Below are 16,663 nucleotides of genomic sequence, written 5' to 3' on the forward strand. Positions count from 1 at the left end.
TAATTATATAAATAAACTACTTAATTTATGAATTTAAATGATAGCATGATCATTATTTTGTATTAATTTTAAAATAAATAATTTGAAAGTAAATTAAATAATTATTTATTTTTTGCATTAAATTTGTAGATTTTAGTGATGATGGGAGTTAATTTTTTATAGTATTAATTATAAAATAAATCAAACTAATTAATTCTCCTTTTATTTTCTTTTTTTATTTTATTTTTATAAATTTCATTATCTTCAATATGTGTTTATCTATTAATTTTCATCTTCGTTATTAAAAAATATGAGTGCATTTTTTATTATTCATCTATCTTTATTTATATATTTTAATAATATAATATAAAAAATTTTACTCGAAATTTATCAACAAGCTATATATGCATTATATTATTTGTTTAATTTTTAAAATTTTTTTTAATGGTGCATGGCACGGGAATATTGCTAGTATTAAAGAAAGCTGGAGATTAAAGTTGTTTACCCCCATTAATACTATACTTGTTTTTTAAAAAAGGAAAAAAAAAAAAAAAAACTCATCAAATTTACCTTATGTTGCAATAAAATTTTAAAAAATAAGAAATAAAGGAGATATCAATCTGGTTGGCAACAGATTTTTAAATAGTTTTTAACGTTTTGATCTAATTTTTACAGTGTTTGATAACATAGCATTTGAACTAATTTTAGATATTAAATTAATGTATTATAGAAAGAAATTAACCCATTTAACATTTAATTTTTAGCGTTTTATAAAAAGTTACTCAAATAGTAACATCTAACCGCTGCTAAAATAGTTAACAATTACCAAACAGATGTATCATCTCATGAATTTGAATGATGATTTCAATATTTTATTTAACGCATAATCTAAGAATTTCAACCACGGGATTAAAATCCTAGATTATCAACCTTTAAACCAATGAAAAATTTGTCACGTGAAATTAGCTTTTTCATTAGTTAATTGTCCATTACATTGCTTATTTCGGGATTCTTTGCAGCATTATTACTGCTACTACCAATATCAGACCCCACACATAATATCATAACAATATAATACATAATCTTTAGGGATGACAGTTGTTCCTGATCTAGGTCCAAACCTCAATCATGTTCCCTATTTTTCCCAACTATGATATCACATGGGATTCATCCATGCTCATTTCGCTTGATTAAGTTCATTCCGACCTTAATCATCGGATAAAACTCGATCCATTTATAACCTGATATGAGCCGATCTAAATCCATCCAATTAAATTTTTTTCTATTATAGAAAAAGTAGGTTATTTTTAGTGATTTTATTATATTAATTTATTATATTATGATCCAGATTTCATTCAAAATTATATTCATAACGCTGCGCGCTGTATATATTTTTAATTTTCTCATTTGATGTTTCTCTTTTTCTTGGAGTGACGAGTTTCTAGCTTTTATTCCATTTGGTTGTCAAGACTTCTTTTTATGAGTATATTTTATTTACCATAGTTATTTTATTAATAGAATTTAATTTTCTTCGAGTGGTGAAAAAATAAAATAAGGAAATATTTCTCAAAATACCTAGAATCTTAATAATTTTTCATTAATATTCATGTTTTTATCTACTTAGCTTGTTAGATCTACATTTAATTCTGTTGTAAATTATTTTGCAAAAATAGTACTTTTCTATTGTCACTTAAAATCTTTAACAGAATTCTCATATAAATCGAGTCGATATCCATTCATCTAAAAATATCTGCTATTAGATTTGCAGGTTTGAGAGTATTTTGAAATGGATTTTGTATTTTACATGGTATAACGGTTGTATAGCAAAATTCAAAAGTTAGAGCATGAAAACATGTCTAGGGTGTCTTGTATTACAAGATCATGGTGAGCAAATTATTTCACTTCTTCAATGAGAAATGTTGGTTTTCCTTGACATATACATGCAAGAATTTATTTTTCGATTTTGATATTTATGCTTCTGTATTTTGTATAAGATACAGACGGAATCCTAATTGTAATTTCATATTACTACTATACTTAGCATGTTGCAGCATTGGTAATTGTGTTATTAATCAAATGCTGGCTACTGATAAAAATTTAATATTTTTAAAGCAATATTTAGTCCCTCAAGAATGTCTAGAAAATGACAGAGTCAATGCCGGACGAATGCCCGGAATCTCTATATAAACAAGTGTGTTAAGTTTTAAAGAAAGAGGTTGGAGAAACTCTAGATAAAGTGTGCTTCATTTAGCGGAATTTTACTTGCAAACATTTTCATATATGCATGAAATGTTATAGTTCATTCTAACTGCTCGGTGGCATCTATTTAGTTTATCTTGAACATGGTAATGTTTTAGTGCAATTGCCACATTAAAAAAATTAGCAGGATCTTTCCACAGCAGCCAAGAAGGTTTAGGACAATACATATTATTTTGTTCTTTATTAATTTTATAGCTCCTTGGTCTTGTAAAATTGAGATATATAAAGAGTTCATCTTCCTATATAACAATTTAAATTATTGCATATAATTATAATACTTTTTATTAAAATAAGAGAACTTATTAAGAGGTCCCTCCTAATCAATAATGTATAAAACTTTATATAAAAATGAAAAAAAATTTAATCACTCAAGGACTCTGTGGCCCAATGGATAAGGCGCTGGTCTACGGAACCAGAGATTCTGGGTTCGATCCCCAGCAGAGTCGTTTTTATTTTTCAAATTAACACCATTCAAGCCAAACCATTTTGCTAAACCAAGCTTTGTTTATGATGCTGTATTTTTCGTTTTTGATTGTTATTAATCTTATATTTCAATTAAAAATAAGGATTAACAATTAAATACTTATTTACAAATATGAATGCGTTTATTTTATCTTTACTAATCTAGCAATATGTATATTCATTGCAATGATGAATAAATTTATAAATCCGCAGGAAAGTGTAGATATCTTTTTGCTTGTGTTGGTAGGTATGACTATCGGTTTCATTTTAAATTAAAATCGAACCGAAATTAAATTGTACTGTAGATGAATTGAAACTGACCAAAACCGAAACCGGTAGTTCAAGAGCTGGTTAAGGTTTATGTGAATGTTAAAATCTGAACTTGAATCAATTAGACCGACGGTTAATCGACGATTCTGGTCCGATTTGAATCCAAAATTTTTGATTTTTATTTTCAAAATTATAATCACTTAGTGTATTCTATATATCTTTAAAAGACTAAATAATATTTTACTATATGATACACTTTACTTTAATTTTTTTTTTTTTAAATACACTTTATTTAAAAAGTTAAGAATCTAAAAGAGTAAAATGATAAAACAAGTGAATATTTAGTTTAAAATTATATTATTTGATATAAATTGGAGTTTAACTCTTTTCTTTTTAAATTATTTACTTAGTTCAAAATTATATTGTTCGAAGCATTTTAAAAAATTTTCTAACAATATATTTAATTAATAACATTTAGACAAAATAAAATAATAATTTATTTGATTATTTTGTAAAATTAATTTAATTTATTTTTATATAAATATAAACAATTTAAAATAAAATTTATCAATATTTTTTAACCTCGTATAAATTTTTTTGAAAGAAATACGAAACATTAGAATCGATTTGTTTTTGAAAAAAATAATACATATATTACCGGAAACCGTGAGCGAAATTACACCAAAATTAAAACCGAATTTAAACTAATAATTCAAAGCAGTTCAGATTCAATATTTTAAAAATTTTGAATCGGGTTGAACCAATCTGCCATGCCTATGCGTTGGTTCTTACGTTTGGATCTTGAATCCACGAGAAATGGCCCAGCCAAATCCTTCAGTAAAATAATAAAAAAAAAAAGCCGCCAAAATTAGTTGAAATCATACTAGAACTGGAATTTATGCCGGAACTGGTGAACCAAAATTGAAACAATCGATATAAAATTTATTTTAATTATAGTAATTGAAATTATACAAATAAAATAAATATTTGTCATAATCAAATAAGAAATATAAATTTATGAAATTTTGTGGCGGATGCTATTGCTAAGGGTGCTATTATGAACCCACGAGGCCTGCTGCTGGTTGATTCCCGTTCTCCACGGTGTGTGGATTACTGGCAGCAGATATGGTGGGGGGCTATTTGGCCTTGAGATAAATTTATAAATAAATTTTGAATATTTGGGGGTTACTTTATACGAACACTTCAAGCACTTATTTGTTGGGCTTAAATTTTTACTAGGAAGCTAAGATTTAATTTGCAGCTCCCTCCATTTTTGTTTTGTCAAGAGATTGCTTCAATTAAAGGAAAATATATACAAGTAAACTAGTTCCCAAAACTCATCCTGTGGAGCTGCCTAATAGCGTTTTTGTTTTTCTTCGTCCAGTCTTTGATGGAGATTTCATCTTCTGTTTCTTCAGCTTCAGATCTTTATGCCTTTCTTCTTCAAACAAACCTCAAATCCAAGAACCTATCAGTGTGCAAATCAATCCATGCCCAGATGATTAAATTAGGCCTCAACTTTAGTATCTACTTAACGAACAACCTCATTAACTTGTATGCGAAATCCGGGTATATTGTTGATGCCCGCAATGTATTTGATGAAATGCCTGTAAAGAGCACATTCTCATGGAATACGATTCTTTCGGGGTATGCAAGACAAGGCAAACTAGATAAAGCCCTTCATGTGTTTGATGAAATACCTGATCGTGATTCTGTTTCTTGGACTACAATGATTGTGGGTTATAATCAAATGGCTTGTTTTGAAAATGCAATAAAGATGTTTGTAGATATGGTTAAGGATAAAGTGTCACCATCCCAGTTTACTATAACTAACGTACTTTCTTCATGTGCGGCTCTAAGAGCTCTAGATATTGGTAGAAAGATTCATTCTTTTGTTGTTAAGTTAGGCCTTAGTGGGTATGCTTCTGTAGGGAATTCACTTCTGAATATGTATGCAAAGGCTGGTGACTTGGTTATGGCTAAAATTGTCTTTGATAGGATGAGACTGAGGAGCATTACAAGTTGGAATATTATGATTTCATTGCATATGAATTCTGGAAGAATTGACCTTGCCCTTGCTCAATTTCAACAAATGAGTGAGAGGGATATAGTTACTTGGAATTCAATGATTGCAGGATATAATCAGCATGGTTTTGATAAGGAAGCACTAGAACTCTTCTCTAGCATGTTGCAGGATTCTTCTTTGAAACCTGATAAGTTCACCTTAGCAAGTACTTTATCAGCTTGTACCAATCTTGAGAATATGAATCTTGGGAAACAAATTCATAGTTATATTATCAGGACAGAGTTTGATATTTCTGGGGCTGTTCAAAATGCTTTGATATCAATGTATGCAAAGACTGGCGGGGTTGAAGTCGCTCGGAGGGTTGTAGAGCAAAGTGAGATTTCAGATCTTGATGCTATAGCCTTTACTGCTCTATTGGATGGATATGCCAAGCTTGGGGATATAACCCCAGCCAGGCAGATATTTGACTCGTTGAGAAACCGTGATGTGGTTGCATGGACAGCCATGATTGTAGGTTATGTGCAGAATGGCCTAAATGATGATGCTTTAGAGCTTTTCAGAGCAATGACTAAAGAAGGACCCCGACCAAACAGTTTTACACTAGCCGCTATGTTGAGTGTCAGTTCAAGAGGGGCTTCTTTGAATCATGGCAAACAAATTCATGCAAGCGCCATAAGATCAAGGGAAGATCTATCGATTTCTGTGGGCAATGCGCTGATTACAATGTATGCAAAAGCTGGAAGCATTGACAATGCGCAGAAGGTATTCAATCTCATATGTTGGAACAACGATACTGTCTCTTGGAGTTCTATGATTATTGCTTTGGCTCAGCATGGCCTTGGAGAAGAAGCAATAGAGCTGTTTGAGAAGATGTTGGCACTTGGTATTGAGCCTGACCATATAACTTATGTTGGTGTGCTGTCAGCTTGTACGCATGTAGGATTGGTGGAGCAGGGTCGGAGCTATTTTAATTTGATGGCAAGTGTGCACAAAATTGAGCCAACTTTAAGCCACTATGCATGCATGATTGACCTATATGGCCGAGCTGGATTGCTGCAAGAAGCATTTAAATTTATAGAAAACATGCCTATTGAACCAGATGTTATAGCTTGGGGTTCACTGCTATCTTCTTGCAAGGTTTATAAAAATGTTGATCTGGCAAAAATCGCGGCAGAGAGATTGCTTCTTATTGAGCCTGACAACAGTGGGGCATACTCTGCCCTTGCCAATGTATATTCAGCTTGTGGAAAATGGGAAGATGCGGCTAAAATTAGAAAGTTAATGAATGATAGAGGAGTAAAGAAAGAGCAGGGATCTAGTTGGCTTGAGATCCAGAATGAAGTTCACATCTTTGGAGCTGAAGATAGTCTTCACCCGCAGAAAGATGAAATCTATAAAATGATGGATAAGATTTGGGAGGAGATTAAAAAATTGGGTTTCATTCCAGACACTGATTCTGTATTGCATGATCTTGAAATAGAGGTGAAGGATAAGCTTCTTAGATATCACAGTGAGAAACTTGCTATTGCTTTCGGGATAATAAGTACTCCAGAAAACACTACATTGAGGATTATGAAGAATCTCAGAATCTGTAATGATTGTCATACAGCTATTAAATTTATCTCCAAGCTTATGGGCAGAGAAATAATTGTGAGAGATGTTACTCGTTTTCATCATTTCAAGGATGGTTTCTGTTCTTGCCGTGACTATTGGTAGGCATAAGGAAGGGATCTGAAGAAAATTTCAGTTTTTATGTCTAAAAAACTTTATGCATTTTATCATGTCTACAAAAGGCTGGTCCTGACATATTAAAGAGGCAATGTTTTGATTAATTTTTCAGTTCATAACATTCTGTTACCCACTTTACTTGACTTTGAACTCTGGTATCTGAGGCCAATGGCAGAAGATTCTGGGCATGAGTTTGTTGCTGTTCTCATAGCCTTCAAGATTATCTCATTTGCTTCAGAAAGCTTGTTTTCCTGGAGATGGGATTGACATGTTCTGATTTGCTGAACAATTTCAACAGTATGCGGCATAATTGTTCACAACCATCAGTGTAGCATCTCGAAAGCTGGTAATACATTCATTGACCTTTATAACTTTCTTTCAAAGTCTGGTGGAAATATCTGAATGTTTTTTTGTCTTTGATTTATATGCAATTAACACTTCAGCATCTTATGTGAAAATTGATTGATAGAAAATATAGGTGTTGGATATTTATGCATTTGTTTCAGGGATGAGTTAATTAAATAAACATTTAAGGCTACTTTTAGAGTATACTAATTCAATGAGATTAATTTGAATCATTATTTTTGCTTTGCTTTGAAGAAATTTGATCATTCAAAGAATACACTTAAATATATTAACTAATTTTGTAACTTGGAGATTGATGTTATTTTTAATTTTAATTTCTTTTGACACGAATGAATTCTCCTCTTTTCTATAAAAGTCAATTTCTTTGATTCAAAATATTTGCAGTATTTTTGTTTCATGCTTCATCTCTTGTTCATCATTGTACAGGGGAGGCGAAGAATAAGAAACTTGACATGCTTAATCCTGAAGTTGATGAAAAAGATACTATAGTAAGTGAGAAAAAAACAAAAAATAAATAAACCAATTTTTATCTTTCTCGATCATAGATTTTTATTATGTGGTCTTATGTTATCACCATCAGAGTCTCCATTCAATCTAATTTATTATCCAATCTGAAACTTCGGTGTTTTCCTCATTCTTTCTTCTCAGATGTCATTAATACTCAGAGAATGTGCTCTGTAAATTGTCTCTTGTATATGGATAATGGATTAGTGCCAAATCGTACAAAATAAAGGTAATATCTACAACTATGTTATTTTCTTAGCTATGTTGCCTTTAAAGGTGCTTTGGTGTGAGAACTCATTTTTGCTAAGTATTTGGACCTGTGATTCTTGATACTAAAGAGCGTGATTGTTGCTAAACTGGTAGCATCTATTTATATTTTCATAAAAAATAAGTGTGAAATCTACCTCCGAGAAGTTTATAAAAAAAAAAAACTTTGCCATGTGAAAAGTTGCTAGTTTCTTTGGAATCTTGATAATGTAATTTTATTTGCTGAAACTCCTCCAATATCTCCATTTGCTTCAAATAGAATCAAAATAAAATATTCTCTGTAGTTTATTAAAGCAACCTATTTTGGTTATTCCAAGCCGCACATGAACTTGATCCTGGACTGTATTCTAGAATTTATACATGCAGCACATAAGTTCCTTTTGATTATATATAGTGCAAAAATTTAGTCTCTTGATTACTTGTGAAAGTTACTCACTCCTTGAATATTTGGCTCTGTGTGTGTGTATATATATGGTGCATATATGTCAGTTATCTCAACGAAAAATCAAACTTGGTATAGTGGTGGAGAATGGATGAGAGAATAAAATTATCAACTTCAAGTCCTCTATGGGGAAGTGCACAAAGAGTTTAGGACTGTATGAGAATTTTATGATCCACATACTATAAGAATACATAAAATTTGCTCATTTTTGTTAGCCAAATTGTATTCCTGGGTACTTGTTTGTTTCTTCCCCCCAACGTTCCTGCTATTTGAGATTAGATATAGAATTTCGAGGATTTCCAGTTATGATTTTTTTTTTTTTTTTTTATTCTTTTCCTAAGCAAAAAAATTAGAACCTGGGCTTTAGCTTTTTTTTTTTTTTTTTTTTTTTTCCTTCTCCATATCTTTTGGCAATCTCTTTGTATACTTCACGTAAACAGGTTCTGCACCTTCTTTTGACATTTTTATTTATCTGTCATAATTTTCCTAAATAAGAAAACAAAGTCACCGTTTTAGATTTTCTGAGCCATCAATTGACAAAAAGATAATAGTTTTGGGCTTTCCTCAACTTCTTTGAGAGAAAGCAAGCTCTTAGGCAATTTTAATACATTTGTTTCTATTTGTTCTGATTGTTTGTTTTCTTAGGAGGTACAGCAGATGAAACAAGAGAGGAGGAAGCAAACTAGTGGAGAATCTGCCAGGTTTTTATTTGATTAAGCATCCAATTTCTGTGTCGAAGGCTCTTCCTTGGCTCAAAGAGCCCCTTTTTTACAGCTTTAGTTACTGCAAACATCAATTCAGACATGATTATATATACTTTCACATTGTTGTTATATACCATGTATGATTTGGATGTATTGGATAATGTCGTGTATTTAAAATATTGTACTTGTAAATATAATTTTATGTTTATATGTCATTAGCAATATAAAATTTTAATTAAATTTGTATTTTACACTGATATTTTGTTAATCATCTAATATGGTATATTTTGTTAATCATCAATGACATCTATTTATACCCTGAACGATGATTGGTTCATATTAAAATTAAAAACTTTTAATTTCAAAATTTATTTTTTTAAAATAATTAAATCAAATCTAGTAGCCAGCTTTACCTAAAAGTTAAATTATGTACCTTAAAATGTTGGATGTATCCTTTTCATTCAAAATATCTTTAAATCATATTTTGCTTTTAAGTCAACAGATGAATTTCGTATTTCATCGTTTTTACAGTCCATAAATTCTATATAAAATTTATGATTTTGATTTTGACCGTCTATAATCCAAACGAGTACTAGAACTAATCACTAGCAACTGTACCTTCAGATGTAAAAAACAAATAAAAAAAGCAAAGCCAAGAAAGTAGAAACAAAGCAATCGTGGGATGCTGGAATCTTTCTTGTCTGACTCACTTCCAAGTCAATCCACAGCTAATCAAAGATAACCTAAAAAAACGGAAATTACACGTCACCGACACATCATCATTGCAAGATTCCAATCCTATAACAGGCGCGCTAAACTCTTTCCAATTTGTCTACTCACTCCCTGTCTCTCCCTCTGTGCATACGAATCTGGACATGGCGTTACAGAGCCAATTCTTGAAGAGAACTGTAGAAGAAGCCAAATCCAAGCTCTTTCTTTACAATAAAAGATTTATCTGCAGTTCTTTCTCTACCGTTCCTTCATCTTCTGCAACCGCCGCAGCCGATGCTCCTCCGCCTCGTCTCCCGCTGTTCGATTACCAGCCTAAGCCGTATAAAGGACCGTTGGCTGATGAGATTCTACAGAAACGAAAGAAGTATCTAGGTCCTTCTCTCTTCTACTACTATCAGAAACCTGTAAGTAGTCGCACTTTCTTTCTCTTTCTTGCTTTGCTAGGACAGTATCAATCATGCCATGGCTATGCTGCCGTTTCATATATGTATTTCTTTTTATTTTTAAATTCACTTTTTGTAATTTAATTTAGAGTCATCCAAACATGGCCTTGAAAAAATTCCGGTGCCATTATACTGTAGCATGTCCGTTTTTCAACATTTTCCTTCTCCTTTTCTTTAGGGGGAAGTGATGACCATTTTTAACTGAATAATCTTTTTTTTTTCTTCTTCTCTTTCTTGTGTTTGCAATTAGCTGAATATTGTAGAAGGGAAGATGCAGTACTTGTTTGATGAAAGTGGGCGAAGGTACTTAGACGCATTTGCCGGGATTGTAACGGTGTCGTGTGGGCATTGCCATCCTGAAGTTTTAAATGCTATCAATGAGCAGAACAAACTTCTCCAACATGCTACTACCATCTACTTGCACCATGCCATTGCTGATTTTGCAGAGGCATTAGCTGCTAAGATGCCTGGAAATCTTAAGGTTTTGAAGTTATTAACCATTTATGGATTTATTAACCCGTTTTGCTAAATTTTATGATGCCAATATCTCATAATTGAAATTAGGGTTATAGTTAATCATTTGAAGTTATGGATAAAGATATGTAGAAAATAATATGTACCTGCTTAAACTAATAAATAACTTTTAAGTCTATAATCTTATACATGTTTGCTTTTTGAAATGTAGGTAGTGTATTTTGTAAATTCTGGGTCAGAAGCAAATGAATTAGCTATGCTGATGGCCAGACTATATAGTGGTAATCTTGAGATGATTTCGTTGAGAAATGCATATCACGGTGGAAGCTCTAATACAATTGGACTAACTGCTTTAAACACGTGGAAGTACCCTATTCCACAGGTTTGTCTATGTACTAAAGTTTTAGAGAACTATATGATCTGTTCTAAATGCTGATAACCTAATATCAGTTTGTTGACTCCGTATAAATTTTTGGTGGTTTGTCATTCTTCACTGATTTTGCAATAAAGAATAATTGTTTTGAGATGCTCATGCTTATATGATGATTTGGACATCACTGGTCATAGTGAACCATGACTCCTTGCATTGTAAGGGAGGCTATGCACCTTGCTGTGTACTAAAGTTTTAGAGAACTATAAGATCTGTTCTAAATGCTGATAACCTAATATCAGTTTGTTGACTCCTTATAAATTTTTGGAGGTTTGTCATTCTTCACTGATTTTGCAATAAAAAAATAATTGTTTTGAGATGCTCATGCTTATATGATGATTTGGACATCACTGGTCATAGTGAACCATGACTCCTTGCAATGTAAGGGAGGCTATGCACCTTGCTGTGTACATTTGACGCTTTCTAGAGCTTGCTTCATTCAGTGTGATGGCCTTTTGCTGTGTTGTAAATTTTTGTTATGATTTGGTCAATTAGAAGCTACTGTAAGTTCTATTTCAGTTTCCTTTTTAATTCATGTTAACAAAATGCTCAAAAATATTTGACCAACAAAATAATATTAATCAGAGAAATTTAGTTGTTGATCACCTTCCTAAAACAATTTAATAATGTGACATTTATGTGCATGAATCTTATCTCGGATGCAACTTGCTATTGCTGAGATTTTGTGTTCAATTAATAGAATTGTCTAATATGCCAAACATAAATATTGTTTAGTTCTTTCTTTGTTTCTAATCTTAAAAACAATGAGAAGTAGATGGACAATGGAATATAAACTCCGTTTTCTGAAACTGTAAGGTTTGATTTTATTTAAAGAAAGCTAATTTATGCAGACACAGTTTGATGCTTCTGTTTTGAACCCAAAAAAAGGAAAAGATTGTCTTGATTTTGTTTTTTGAGATTGCATTTATCAAGACACAAGCTTGCAGAATTCTTCTCTTTAAACAACTTTGCCATCATGCTTATGCTATGTACATAATTAAGACAGGTTACTGGCAAGGCATGCCAATGACTCTAACCATTGCATGCTGCAGGGTGAAATCCACCATGTCATGAACCCAGATCCGTACCGAGGGCTCTTTGGTTCTGATCCAGCTGGTTATGCCAAAGATGTGCAAGATCATATTGAATATGGTACTTCAGGAAAAGTTGCTGGATTTATATCTGAAACAATTCAGGTTGGCTTCTGGAATTGATATTTCTTTCAATGTGTTCTGAATTTGGCAACTATAAAATGATACATTTTGTGAACTTTTTTTCCATGATATTAATGGTTAACTCCAGGGAGTTGGAGGAGCAGTTGAATTAGCCCCTGGATACTTAAAAATGGTTTATGACATTGTACGCAAAGCTGGTGGTGTCTGCATTGCTGATGAAGTGCAAACTGGATTTGGTCGCACAGGAAGCCATTATTGGGGTTTTGAAACACAAGGAGTCATTCCCGACATTGTTACCATGGCAAAGGTAATTATCGCTTCTATTTTTATTCCTCAATCCTATAGCCTGGACGCACAGCTAAAATTTCAAATCTCAGTTATTTCTCGAGGTTCATTATTTGCTGTTATTTTGTTTTATGCTTTAATTCATCACATTTCAATGTCTTGTTTTCAATCTTAATAACCTTGCCCAATCATCCTATGACATACCGCAAGTTTTTATCTCTTAGGGTATTGGCAATGGTTTGCCACTAGGAGCAGTGGTGACAACACCAGAGATAGCAAATGTGATGGCGCAAAAAATTCAATTTAATACTTTCGGTGGCAACCCAGTCTGTTCTGCTGGTGGACTTGCAGTTCTGAGAGTTATTGACAAAGAAAGGCGTCAAGAACATTGTGCCAATGTTGGTTCCCACCTGATTGGCCGCTTGAGAGATCTACAGCAAAGACATGACAGTAATTTCCCTCAAACTTTGGCATCTCACATATACTCTGTTTCTTCTTTTTTCTTGTGATGATATTTTCCTGTACATTAAGTGGGGAAAATGGATAAGGATGTATGCCTGTACATTGAATATTTGTCAGCTAAGACATCAGATTTTTTGCACCCTCTATATTGCTTGCAACAGAAATCGGGTGAGCTAAATATTGTTGGATTTTCAAAGTGTATCTCTTGTTGATGCATTCAGGACTCTTTTTCACATTATTATCTCAATGAGTTAGTATTAGGATTCTTTATATATCTAGGTTCAAAGGAACTTTCCTGTATGCATGTGCTACCATGCATTAAGAAGAGCTATCAGACAAATTAAGTTGCTTTCAAAAGCATTTTTTGTGATTATGCACACTCAATCTTCTGTAGAATACCCATGAGCAGGACTGATCTCTGTCTAGAGAAAGAAGCCTTGTATAGGACAAAGGAATATTCTACTTTTAAATGCTTGGACTTGACAAACAAAAGACAATAACAAATCTGATCCTTCTACCTTTTCCCTAGGAGGCATGATATTCCTGTGTTTTCAAATCCGATCATTTATAAGTTCTAATTATTACTTTTTAATTGTGTTTTTAAGCAGTTATCAATTTCTTACAATCTTGTTTCAGTCATCGGAGATGTAAGAGGGAGGGGTCTAATGGTGGGGATAGAACTTGTAACTGACAGGAAGGAGAAGACGCCTGCCAAGGCAGAAACTGCAATTTTGTTTGAGAAACTTAGAGGTAATATCTCCTACAATTCAAAAATAGAAAAGATTAACTCTTAAATATTAAATTAGTCTCTCCTAATTTCCTTGCATATATTCAAACATCATTTTCTTCTAATTTCAGAGCTCGGCATTCTTGTTGGGAAAGGTGGACTCCATGGAAATGTTTTTCGAGTAAAGCCACCTATGTGTTTCACTAAAGATGACGCAGGTACACTTTGTCAGTTTGTCCCTTGCAGCATTTTAATTTAGATGAGTAGAAATATAACTTTTCAGAAGAGATTATGAAACCTTTTTTTCGTTTTTTTTGTTAGTTCTTCTGTGGAAGAATGTACAATAACACACTATTATCACTGTGATACTTGTAGATTTTCTTGTGGATGCTTTGGACTATTCTATGTCAAGGTTATGAGGATCAAAATTTCCAGGCTCAGATGAATATGTAAAACGCGAATATCTTATTTTCTGTAAAATCAGAGAAAAAGCAAGGATATAATTATGATGTTCATCGCCATTTGTTGTATTCACTGTTTATTGTAAGCAAGAAGCCTTGTATGACTTTCTGTGAATAGTTCCTTGGTCTAGTTCTATGCAATAAAATCTTTTCCTCACTTTGAAAAATTGATAGAATAAATGTGATGAGTGATGACTTTATTATTTATGAAAAAACTTAATACAGGAGTTTTGGTCATGGGCAGATAAATGTTTTGCTTGGAGTATAGTGCTGCATATTTGGGTAAGTAATTATGAATTTTTTTTCTCATATTTAACAATAAAATATCAAATTTTATAAATTTACATTCTATAAAGTAAAAATTTTAATATGTTCTAACAAAAGTTTATATATTAGAACCAAATCATATAAAACAAATTATTTAGAAGAAAAGCATTTTCAAATATATAGATGGAACTTTACAGTTTTTTTTTTTCCTTAATTTTTTTTTTCCTTAAATTGGTGAGTATTAAAATTTGAGTCTAATTAAAAGTTAGAAACTAAGGCAGGAGTAACACCTATGACAATTTAAAAAAATATAATTCATTAATTATCATATCAAATATTACTAATTATATATATATATTTAAGAAATTGTATATATTCTTTGAATGACAGTACTAAAACTAATAATTGATTTAATAATTATAAAATACATAAGTTTAAATATATTTAACTATACATTACATATTTCCATGAATAAAAAATAAAAGTGAAAAAAAAAATTACTATAAATGAGAGCTCGGTTTCTTTATATCAAAAGCTCAGAAGTCATAACACTGAAAAACAGAACTGGAAATGGCATCCCAAACCCTAACAGATCCAACATCGTCCTCTATGGATCCGATATTCCACATCGTTAAAATCGTTCCCTACTCCATTCTTCGCCCTCCTCGCCTTCGCTTGAAGCTCCCATCACTTACTTTACCGTCGCCAATGACCGTCTTTGCCCTTGTCCTCCTCACCTACTTTATGGTCGTCTCCGGGATCGTCTACGACGTAATTGTGGAGCCGCCTGGAATCGGATCGACTCAAGATCCGGCAACCGGATCTATCCGACCTGTCGTGTTTCTACCTGGTCGCGTGAACGGGCAATACATAATTGAGGGCTTGTCATCTGGATTTATGTTCGTGCTTGGTGGAACTGGAATTGTGCTAATGGATCTTGCATTGGACAAGAATCGAGCTAAGAGCGTAAAGGTTTCTTATGCGACTGCTGGTATTTCGTCGTTGATTATCGCATATGTGATGAGTATGCTCTTTATTCGCATTAAGATTCCTGGTTATCTTAGGTGAATTTCAGTTTATTTAGTTCTGTTATTGGGACTTAATGGATTTGTACCTCTATGTTTGATCGTTCATCTAGCTTTCTCTCAATGGCAAAGTTTCTAATTTTCCTTTTAAGTGAATTATTGCTTCTGCTAAGAATTATCTCTGGTTCAATTCTACTATGCTCGCACAAAATTTAGTATTTTGGGAATAATAGGGAATGACCAACCGGATTTCAACAATTGACTCACTGGCTTACTGAGATGCTAGCTTGAGATGAAAAACTTGTCACTGGTAGCAGAATTAGTGGGTTCCATTATGCAGTTTTTACCTTGAAAAAATGTTTTTAGATAGGAAATCTGCAAGCCAATTGGCATTCTTGTTCTTTTGTCATGCTGTTGATTGTCAGCTTACTCAAATAAACGATAATTCAAATAAACCTTAAGCCCTTCCTTTAATATAAGAGTTTGTTTGTTATAAATGAATTTCATGAAATTTAAGGAATTCATTTCTAAGTTTACTCATGTTTGGTACAAATGAAAGTTTGTTTGGAATTTTAAATTTTTTAACTTTATGAAATTGATTACTGTTGATTCTAATTCTATCAAAATTGATAGAATTTGCAAATGAACACCAACCTTAACTAAGGTACCAGCTAAAGAAGCTAATAAATTATAAGTACTAACTAATATATTGAAAATGAGTTCCAAATATGAATTTTTGTAATGAAATGAATTGCATGTTCATTTAAAATAAACATTTTGTAAACGAATTTGGACTGTAGAATTAATTGTAAATATAATTTGTTTAGTATGTTGAATACTTTCTATTATTACATTTTCATTCATGCCAAACATGAAAACATGGAATTTTACATAACTGTTGTAAAATTTTATCGAACTCATTTATATCAAACAGTGTCTAAGCAAAATGATACTGTAAGTTCCATATACCTGGAATCCAATTTATCCTGATTTTGGCTATCCATCTTTAAGAAGAGTCTCTGTAGGGTTTTATCATTATGTTCTGAAGTCAAACCAAGCAAGAGAGACAGGTTTTGGGTAGTTAATGATTTCAGTAATTTTACCTTCTTGTAGGTTATCTTATGTTTGTATAAGAGAATAATTAGATTTTTATGGAATTGAGACTTAGATTGGAA

General features: G+C 32.1%; 3 protein-coding genes and 1 non-coding gene across 6 annotated transcripts; all 4 read left to right on the top strand.

Moving 5' to 3' along the window:
- Positions 1–2,611: 2,611 nt before the first annotated feature.
- Positions 2,612–2,684, top strand: TRNAR-ACG (transfer RNA arginine (anticodon ACG)). The gene has a single exon. It is a non-coding gene; the product is annotated as a tRNA-Arg (tRNA).
- Positions 2,685–3,913: 1,229 nt separating this feature from the next.
- LOC105636517 (pentatricopeptide (PPR) repeat-containing protein) lies at positions 3,914–9,222 on the top strand. Of its 3 annotated transcripts, none has more exons than XM_012219801.4 (4): positions 3,914–7,070; positions 7,517–7,578; positions 7,739–7,823; positions 8,949–9,222. In XM_012219801.4, the coding sequence occupies exon 1, from the start codon at positions 4,361–4,363 to the stop codon at positions 6,710–6,712; it is 2,352 nt and encodes a 783-aa protein (XP_012075191.1). In that variant the 5' UTR covers positions 3,914–4,360; the 3' UTR covers positions 6,713–7,070; positions 7,517–7,578; positions 7,739–7,823; positions 8,949–9,222. The 3 variants fall into 3 exon arrangements, with proteins under 3 accessions (XP_012075191.1, XP_020535966.1, XP_037495867.1); XM_020680307.3 differs by having other exon boundaries at positions 8,958–9,222; XM_037639939.2 differs by having other exon boundaries at positions 8,961–9,222.
- Positions 9,223–9,748: 526 nt separating this feature from the next.
- Positions 9,749–14,363, top strand: AGT2 (alanine:glyoxylate aminotransferase 2). Its single transcript, XM_012219799.3, has 9 exons — positions 9,749–10,143; positions 10,433–10,663; positions 10,868–11,038; positions 12,139–12,282; positions 12,389–12,568; positions 12,771–12,996; positions 13,645–13,758; positions 13,867–13,953; positions 14,111–14,363. Exons 1-9 carry the CDS (start codon positions 9,883–9,885, stop codon positions 14,152–14,154), a joined length of 1,458 nt encoding a protein of 485 aa, XP_012075189.1. The 5' UTR covers positions 9,749–9,882; the 3' UTR covers positions 14,155–14,363.
- A 615-nt stretch (positions 14,364–14,978) lies between these two features.
- LOC105636515 (Oligosaccharyltransferase complex/magnesium transporter family protein) lies at positions 14,979–15,639 on the top strand. Its single transcript, XM_012219798.4, has one exon. The coding sequence runs from the start codon at positions 15,034–15,036 to the stop codon at positions 15,529–15,531; it is 498 nt and encodes a 165-aa protein (XP_012075188.1). The 5' UTR covers positions 14,979–15,033; the 3' UTR covers positions 15,532–15,639.
- Positions 15,640–16,663: the final 1,024 nt, after the last annotated feature.

This window comes from Jatropha curcas, chromosome 3, assembly GCF_041381405.1.
Source record: "Jatropha curcas cultivar XTBG-Jc1 chromosome 3, XTBG_Jcur_1.0, whole genome shotgun sequence".
NCBI classification, from domain to species: Eukaryota; Viridiplantae; Streptophyta; class Magnoliopsida; order Malpighiales; family Euphorbiaceae; genus Jatropha; species Jatropha curcas.

Excerpts from the sequence above, each read along its gene's own strand:
- LOC105636517 (XM_012219801.4), top strand. The coding sequence starts at position 4,361 with ATGGAGATTTCATCTTCTGTTTCTTCAGCTTCAGATCTTTATGCCTTT.
- AGT2 (XM_012219799.3), top strand. The coding sequence starts at position 9,883 with ATGGCGTTACAGAGCCAATTCTTGAAGAGAACTGTAGAAGAAGCCAAA. Across the intron at positions 10,664-10,867 it reads AGATGCCTGGAAATCTTAAG|GTAGTGTATTTTGTAAATTC; the intron begins GTTTTGAAGTTA and ends TTTGAAATGTAG. Across the intron at positions 12,569-12,770 it reads ACATTGTTACCATGGCAAAG|GGTATTGGCAATGGTTTGCC; the intron begins GTAATTATCGCT and ends TTTATCTCTTAG.
- LOC105636515 (XM_012219798.4), top strand. The coding sequence starts at position 15,034 with ATGGCATCCCAAACCCTAACAGATCCAACATCGTCCTCTATGGATCCG.